Source organism: Genypterus blacodes, unplaced genomic scaffold, assembly GCF_046128005.1.
Source record: "Genypterus blacodes isolate CSIRO-AG114 ecotype Tasmania unplaced genomic scaffold, CSIRO-AGI_Gbla_v1 ptg000058l_1, whole genome shotgun sequence".
Lineage (NCBI taxonomy): Eukaryota > Metazoa > Chordata > Actinopteri > Ophidiiformes > Ophidiidae > Genypterus > Genypterus blacodes.
In genome coordinates, this window is record NW_027466870.1 from 5,705,745 (window position 1) to 5,714,460 (window position 8,716).

General features: G+C 41.6%; 1 protein-coding gene across 1 annotated transcript; it reads left to right on the plus strand.

The window, feature by feature from the left end:
- Positions 1–1,865: 1,865 nt before the first annotated feature.
- Positions 1,866–8,546, plus strand: soat1 (sterol O-acyltransferase 1). Its single transcript, XM_076153554.1, has 16 exons — positions 1,866–1,987; positions 2,482–2,633; positions 3,382–3,440; positions 3,712–3,860; positions 4,034–4,093; positions 4,211–4,318; positions 4,427–4,712; positions 4,814–4,892; positions 5,007–5,091; positions 5,184–5,229; positions 5,315–5,444; positions 5,588–5,685; positions 5,774–5,872; positions 6,041–6,176; positions 6,335–6,480; positions 6,566–8,546. Exons 2-16 carry the CDS (start codon positions 2,483–2,485, stop codon positions 6,635–6,637), a joined length of 1,704 nt encoding a protein of 567 aa, XP_076009669.1. The 5' UTR covers positions 1,866–1,987; position 2,482; the 3' UTR covers positions 6,638–8,546.
- Positions 8,547–8,716: the final 170 nt, after the last annotated feature.

An 8,716-nucleotide genomic window follows, 5' to 3' on the forward strand; every position in this document is an offset into this window, starting at 1 on the left:
ACTTGGGACCCCTCTGTTTCTTATAACCTATGAGTTTTGTATGCGTGTGCATGTGTGTGTGTGTGTGTGTGTGTGTGTGTATGTGTGTGCATGTATGCATCTGCGTCAAAGAGAAAGACTAGATTGAGTGGTAAAACTTCTGTAAAAATCTCTTTCAAAAGATATTTAGTGACCTGGTGTCTTTTCAATCCGAGCAATTTGCTCAGTGTTGTACTGTATTTTGTGTATATTTATTTAAGTGTCTTAACTTGGTTGATCTGTTAGTTTTCAACATATGGAACTTGTATTAAAAGCATGATTATCTGTTTATATTGCACCAAATGTCTATATGAAATCAGTTTTGAACATGGTCAACATATTTAATGCCTCATCAAAGGCACGAGGATGACTATCAAAATAAATCACTTTCAACATGTGGAATGAGAATGAACTGTGTATCTGATTTACTTTTCTCTACACCTGCGCCACTTAAACCATATAGAGTCGAATTCCTAATAACATGAATGTTCGCTGTTTTGCATTAAATAATATTAATAATACAAATCTGTATTTCAAGAACTTATAATAAACAAGGTCAAAGTTTGTTATTGATTACTCAGGGGCACAGTGATGTCTACATACACTACTCACAAAAAGTTAGGGATATTCGGCTTTCGGGTGAATTTCAGGATGAACCTAAAATGCACTATAACCTTTACAGGTGAACTTAATGTGACCTTCTCTCTGTATCTCTGTTGCAACCTGATGATGACACTGTGACACTCTAAGCTCAGTGGCCACTTCCGTCTGAGAACATCCTGTTTGAAGCCTCGCAATGACGAGGTACTGTTGATCAGTTGTTAGTTGTGGTCTTGGTCTCATGATGTCAAAATGTGAACAGCATGATGAGGAGGACTGTTTAAATACCAATTCTGATTGAACCAGGACATTTATTGGTCGATTCATGGATCAAACACATGTTGTGAATTTTACAGTTAAGCTCCTTGTTAGAGAACAGAAAGTTGAATGTCCACAAACACAACATCCACTCAGCAACTAGACACAACTTTTCCTGAATTTGGTCAAATTTTGAATCTTGAGGTCAAAATATCGCTCAGAGATACATAGATTCAGCAGGGGAAAGGAGGACTGAATCAGGACATTTTGGTGGTAGGTCATTGACAGACAACAAATCAGACAACAAGTAACAAGCACCATCATTATATGAATGTCCTGGGGTCACCTTAGCAGACTGTGTGACAGAATGATCCAATGCAAATATGACATGCATACAATGTCTCATAATGTTCACCAATGTATCCCTGTGCGTCCACAGGCTGTACATATCTGTCACGCTTAACTTGTAGGACCAGTTCATCTTGTGATTCAATAAGACATAGAATGCCTTTCTTAGCAGAAATGTACTTGTGGAACATTTATGCACACATCGTATAAAGTACTTATGATATTAATATATTATTTATCATACACAAATGGTCGATTTACAGGACATCTTGTTCATGTTCAGTCTGGAGTTACAGCAACAGATACAAGCCATTACATCATCATTACGTAAGTAATTAGCAGCTTTCCTTTGCCAACAAATTGCAGTCTTGTCTTACAATGAAGACCCTGATGTTGTCATAGAGATTGAGGAAATTAAACACACCACTCACTCACATCACTAACCCTAAACCTATCCTGAAATACGAAATATAGTTTATCTGTCAATCTATTTATTTAGATTTTTATCAGTCAAGAAACCACGGATGATGACGATGATGATGATGAAGAATGCGGTGGTAACTATGTGGTTTATTTGCGTGCCCCTGTGACGTAGAAAGGAGGAGAGACTTTCATCCAATCAGCAGCTGCCGTCCCCGCGTTCATCACGTCGTCAGTATTTACACCATGAGAAGGTGAGCAGCCCAGATTGTTGTCATATAAATAGTCATACATCAGTACTGGCGCGCGCTGACTGACGGCGGAGGGTGCACGCACGAGCCAAGTAAGAGCCGAATAACTCCTCACATTACCTGCATTTCCTTCCGCGCCAATATTTATGCCACTATTTGTGTTTACCGGTGTCGTAGCTAACCGTAGACGTCAACAAGTTGGCTAATTTGATGCGAGTTTGTAACCTCCAGCTGCAGGACGAGCGCGGCCACTAAACTTATGCTCGCCATAAGTTCACAAACCACAAGCCAGGACGCATTTTAGCCCAAATCGCTGCCTAATTAGCCTTCTAAACTGCCCCTGTGCCTCATTCTGCATCTCCACCAGCGCTCATGAGCTACCAGCGAACTATTCCCTGCATGTCTGTGTCATGTGAGGGTGATTTGATTATCAACTTGGCTTGTTTTGTCAGTCAACCTCCCTGTCATTCTTTATCAATGCGAGGCGATGTGATCAGTGATCGATCTGCTAACGCTAGCCTGCATACTTGCATGTGTCCTCGCGTCCTTTCCTCCCCCTTTTTAACATAAATGTGGTTGTCGTCAGGATGGACAGTGAGGATGACAGTGGGCTCCGATCCCGCTTCCGAGGTTTCTTTCAGATGCCCACCTTTCTTGACCTCAAGAGCCCTTTGGCCGGGGATTGTAGTCCAGAAGGCCACCAACAAAGTAATGGAGGCAGCCACACACTCAGCAATGGTGAGAAAACTAAAACTCTTTCATCAGCAGAGCGCCACAGGGACACATCCTCTTTTTAAGTCGAGTTTTATTTCCCTTTACTTAGATAGATAGATAGATAGACAAACAACCACGGTGGCTATGTGTCATGTGGTCTTGAGGATACTTATGTGACCTCTGTTATAGTTTACTCGGTGAAGCAAGGTAGAGGGTGATAGTATTCTATATTCCTCTGCAATAGAACGTCTCTTCTGCTCCTGTACTTTGTCTTTTCCCACTTGTGGCTTCTCTTGCCCTCATTGCACTTAAAGTAGAAGAAATCTCTCTTTTTTCCTTATATTGGCTCTAGAAATGAACTTGGCTGTACCGGTCATGATGGGTTTGAGTGTCTTTCTCTCAGTGACAGACCTCAGTAACTGACTAGAAATATTATTCTCTCTTGTCGTCTTCTAAAGATTGCGCAAGTCTTAAGTGATGAAAGAATTCCAAAGAATTGCTGTCGTAGCGTTCTCATATTGAGACTCTGGTTGCTGTTCCTGCTTGCTGTTTATCTGTTGGGTTGGTCATTTGGCAAGATGAATATCATAATGTTAGATCATGTCGACATTTCACAGGGCAAGGTCCTTTTTAGACGATGTGAACTGGCAACTGGGATGACCCTGTTGTAATCTGGGTGTGTAGAAACACTGATCTTTGTGTTGATAGGGGAATGTGCCGATCGAAAGGCGATCAATCGGTCCTTTTATTTCACATCTCTTTTCATTTTCAGGAAATCTGGAAATGGAGAAGGCGATCAGCAAGAAGCTACAGCTGAAAAGGAAAGCAGAGGTGAATATGCTTCTCTTTACACTCTTTTTTTAAAAATATGAGGAAAAGGAAAGTTTAAGGCTTTCCACCAAATACAATATATGTGGTTATTTGTCATCCTGCTGTCAATCACCAGTCTAATCCAGTGCATCTCTGTGTTGTCAGTAATAGAATGTTCCCCCGCTATTCTTTCTGTGATTGAGCCACAACAGATAAGAAGAGTAGATCACAGAATCCATATTACTATTTGCTGTGAGTGATAACACTTTTATGTCTGTCTGTTGTTGTTCAGCACCTGAAGACTGACCTGATGCGTCAGTTTGACAGCCACGTCGGCGACTTCATGGACACTCTGATCGAGGAGTCGACCAGCCTGGAGCCTCCGACCGTACCGGCCTCCTTCTCACCACCACTGTCGGACAAGGAGAGGAGCAAACTCATGTACTGCCTCTCTGCTGCTCTGGCTTCTCATATCAAATGTTATTTTCACTATTTTCTAAGATGCAGGCCTTTGAATTTACTGTATTTGTGCGTTTCTAGCGGCGCCTGTATTGGCAGCTTCTTCAACAAAGCTCATTCTATGCTAACCGTTGCCACTCTGTTGTTTCTTATAGGCATAATCGTGCTCTTTCAGGCCAGGGCAAGCAGTTTGTCAGTCGCAGGTCCCTCTTAGAGTAAGTTGAATGATTTGGTAAATATTGGTCAATGTTGTGGATTATCACATTTGATCGATCGACCCTGCTGTTTGCCTGTTTGTGCCTGATCGCCTGATGCTGTCTGCTCTTTCACAGTGAGCTGTTTGAGGTGAACCACATCAGGACTATCTACCACATGTTTATCGCCCTGCTCATTATCTTTATCCTCAGCACACTGGTGGTAGATTTTATCGATGAGGGCAGGTAAAGTCTGACTGCTGCGGATAGAAGCTTTGGATATTTGATTCCTTTTCTTTCCCCTTGATTCTCGTGTCTGATCTGTGCTGCCTGTCTGTGTCTCCTCTGCCTCAGACTGGTGCTGGACTTTGACCTGCTGGTCTATGCATTTGGACAGTTCCCCCTGGTGGTGTGCACGTGGATCTACATGTTTGTGTCCGGGCTGCTGGTCCCTTACAGTCTGTTCCACCTGTGGTCACAGAGCCAGACGGGCTCTCGTAGCCACCCTAAGCTCTACAGTCTGCTGTTTGGATCTGCCTTCCTGCTCTACCAGGCTCTGGGCCTGGGATTCCTGCCCACATTTATTGTGGTGACCAATAATTTCCCTCCTGCTTCCTGCTTCATCGTCATACTGGAACAGGTAGATAAGCAGTACAGTACTTCATCACTGGTTAAGTTTGCAATATTCTTTAATAGATGCCATGGAGGTTTGTTTATTCATTTACTTGTTTCTGATTACAGGTGCGCCTCATGATGAAAGCCCACTCTTTTGTCAGGGAGAATGTACCAGGAGTCCTGGCCTGGGCCAAAGATAAGAGCGGTACGTAGGCTGTAATGTTTATTTTGTTTATGTGTAATCCACACACAGTCCCTGTAGTGTTTACATGCGGTCCTGACTCTTTGTTCACTGATGGACCTCTTGTTTTTTCTGCAGGCCCCAGCCCTGTTGTCCCTCAGGTTTCTAAGTATCTCTACTTCTTGTTTGCACCCACACTCATTTACAGAGACAAATACCCCAGGTAACATACGCCTTGCTTTATTTCCACAGATCATTCCTTTGAATGTAAGTGAATGATGTCCTTGTGAGAACTCTGTTTTGCTTTGAATGCAGGAACCCAGTGATCAGATGGAGCTATGTGGCCACAAAGTTACTTCAGGTACCCACCCGCCTGTTTTCCAGCAAAGCTTAACATTGTGTTCAAAACAACTTTTCTGACAATGAAACCCCTCTGCGCCCCTCAGGTACTTGGAAGTCTGTTTTATGCCTATTACGTGTTTGTGCGGCTGTGCATCCCACAGTTCCGCAGCATCAGTCTGCAGCTGTTTGACCTCAGGGCCATGGTCCTCGGTGTGTTTAACTCCATTCTGCCAGGTAGGATCAGCTAATACATCACAGACCTTCTATGAACAAATCTCCATGCATACACTCTTTCATCTCACCCACTTATTCACGTAGGAGGCAGATCAAACCTATTGCTATTCCCAACTGTTTAACTTTCCTTTTTCCTTTTGCAGGAGTTTTGGTTCTCTTCTTGGGATTCTTTGCTTTCCTCCACTGTTGGCTCAATGCGTTTGCGGAGATGCTTCGCTTTGCTGATCGGATGTTTTACAAGGTTCATCATCATCGCTCTCTACAGCTACAGCACCATTGATTGTCTAATGCTGTGTTTAAAACATAAACATTTGTACTTTACGTTACAGGACTGGTGGAATTCAACCTCCTTTGCAAATTATTATCGCACGTGGAACGTAGTTGTCCATGACTGGCTCTACTACTATGTGTATCGGGACCTCCTATGGGTGAGTGAGCTTCTCTCTATGGCATCTTTATGCATTTACTATTCAAACTGCGCTCACAAATTATTGACATGTTGTTTTTACTGACACTGTTTAAAACAAGAGATCATAATAAACCTGTATGCCGGTGGTGATTTGACTCGTGCCTTCTCTCAACATCTGTCGTTCCAGATGTCTCGGAAGCGCTTCAGAGCGGCGGCCATGCTGTTTGTGTTTACAGTGTCTGCGGTGGTTCATGAGTATATACTCGCAATCTGCTTTGGCTTCTTCTATCCTGTTCTCTTCTGCCTCTTCATGTGCTTTGGAAGTAAGAAAACCTGATCCATAACAATTACTAAATTGTCTTAATGTAATCTTTGCCATAGCTAAACTCGATTAATTAAACATTTGTGTCTCTTTCATAACTCGTGCAGAACTATTTTCACCTGTTTTACCTGCGTCCTCTTCTTTTCCATCCTTCCACAGTGATGTTTAACTTCATCCTCCATGATCAGAGGAAAGGTCCCATATGGAACATCATCATGTGGACGTCCCTCTTCTTGGGTCAGGGAGTGATTATCTGTCTGTACTCACAGGAGTGGTATGCCCAGCGCTACTGCCCCCTGACGGAGGTAACCTCTTTTGACCTGCTGCCTGTCTAGCTTACTACAGCCGTCGATGCAACTCGGCTATAACCCTGTGGTTTTCTCATCTCAGCCTTCCTTCCTGGAGTTGGTGAAGCCTCGCTCCTGGAGCTGCCATCCGCAGAAAGGCCTGATGGCAGAGTGACAGGTGTTGACCTACGTGTTGGACTAATGACAAGGAGCATCACTTATCAGTGTCTATCTAACCAGGAAGCATGCCAGAGCAGCCTTTCTGTTACTGTCATGACTTTTGGACTTTCATATTTGTTTTAATTTACTGCACTAAGGTCGATTCCTGACATGTGTGAGTTTCTGTATGAATGTATGGAAGGGGTCTGATAAGTATATCTGCCAAAATGTCACAGCAAAGTCACACTGATGCCTTATTTATCTGTTTTATGTTTAAAAACAACCCCATAACAAAATGACAAGTTCATTATTTATTTTCAGGTGCCCTCCCATTTCTTGCCTTGTTCAACTCTGTGAAGCCTCCTAGTGTCGATATGATGCTGGCAACTGTGCTATGGCAGCTGATTAAATATTAACATTTTGATTTTGTCCATACATACAGTAATGGTTAATATGTAACCAAAGTTGCAATTACTACTCTGTAGTAGGTCAAACAGTATACTGTTTGAAAATGTTTTGATATTTATATTTACTGCATACGACCAATGTTCTGTGCTCTGTATACATCTCTGAGGAGCCACAGCTTGATGCCGGGTGCTTGTAATGCAGCCTTAACATTGCATTCTGGGTTTTCAGTGTCAAACAAGGTGGCATTGATTATGCTGACATAGTTGGCACACCATGTTTTAAACTGAAACTGGGATGATTCCAGCTTTTGCATTGTACACAAAACAGTGCTACATGTGAACTTTGTCAATGTTTACCCACAAATATGGTGAGCTGTATCTAAATCATTGACACATTTCTCTGTCTGCTGCTGAGCCATATGTTTGGAAGGGGGTCATCACAAATAATGTACAGACTGAATCTGAACTGGATAAAACTAAGAGGTCCTCCTAAAGAAGGAAGTTATGAATGTCAGTGTGATGTTAATATGTTGGGTGACTGCTGAGTATTTTCTTAAATATGCATGTTTTTCCATTTGACTGGCTTAACATACACTTAGATCCACAAAGGGGAAAGTTTGTTGATGCCCTAAATGGTTTATGATGATCTAGTGTACCAGTTGCAACTGACTTGGTTAGCACTAAGGGCTACAGCTCACTCAGTCACATACATAATACAAGAAATCAATTTTGTTGGAATAATTTAGGGATACATTTTACAGAACAGACATTTTAATGTCTACCTTTTTGTATGAAGAATTGAGTACGCCCAGGTGTGATTCAGATTGACTGGTTTGGTGTTTTACATGGTTGGAAGACAATGAAGTAATGGAAAATGATGTCATGTTTCAATGCAGGGGTATAATGTACAGCAAACAGTGTTTATATTTACAGAATGACGTGCACAACCAGAAAGTGAACTAGCAATGAAACAGTCTGCAGGTTTAGAAGCTGTGTGGCCACGAGGTGGCGCTGTAATAACGTTTTATTTTTTATCTGTCCTGTGCTCAGTTTGGCTGTAACTTTCTGACCAATGGGCACCAGAGGCTTCCCACGAATCCTTTACTAAGTTAACGACACAAATACCAGCGACTTCTTTTTTTCATTTTACTCAAATAACAGCAGGAAAAGTATTAGAATGACAAATTGGTATTGTATTTATAAAGTGGTTGCGATTGCTTGGAATCTACACACTTAGATGATTGTTTGATCTTATTTATTCCATGGAAATGTTATCATGAATGTTTATGGTGGTTACAAGAGCTAAGTTGCTGGAATTGTGTTTATTTAAATAAGATGTTTATTTGGGGGTGTAGATGTTTGCCAGCTGTTGCTTTTGTGTGTAAATTGGTTAATTTTGTGGATCATTATTATCATTATTCCATCCATATGTACAAAAAAGAGATACATTCCGTAGAGTCTCATCAAAATACATTAACTATTGAGAATAAAAACTGAGCTGTGCTCTCTTCTTGACTGTTGTAGGTAATGCTGCTTGTGAAAAGTAACAGTTTACAATTATACCACAAGGTAAAATTCACATAGGAGACATTTCTTTATTCAGTGATGCTTTATAGATTATCTATGTGTCTCCAGGGAACAAGAATCTTCAAAGGGTTTGATATCAAATAAAACATAGATGATACATG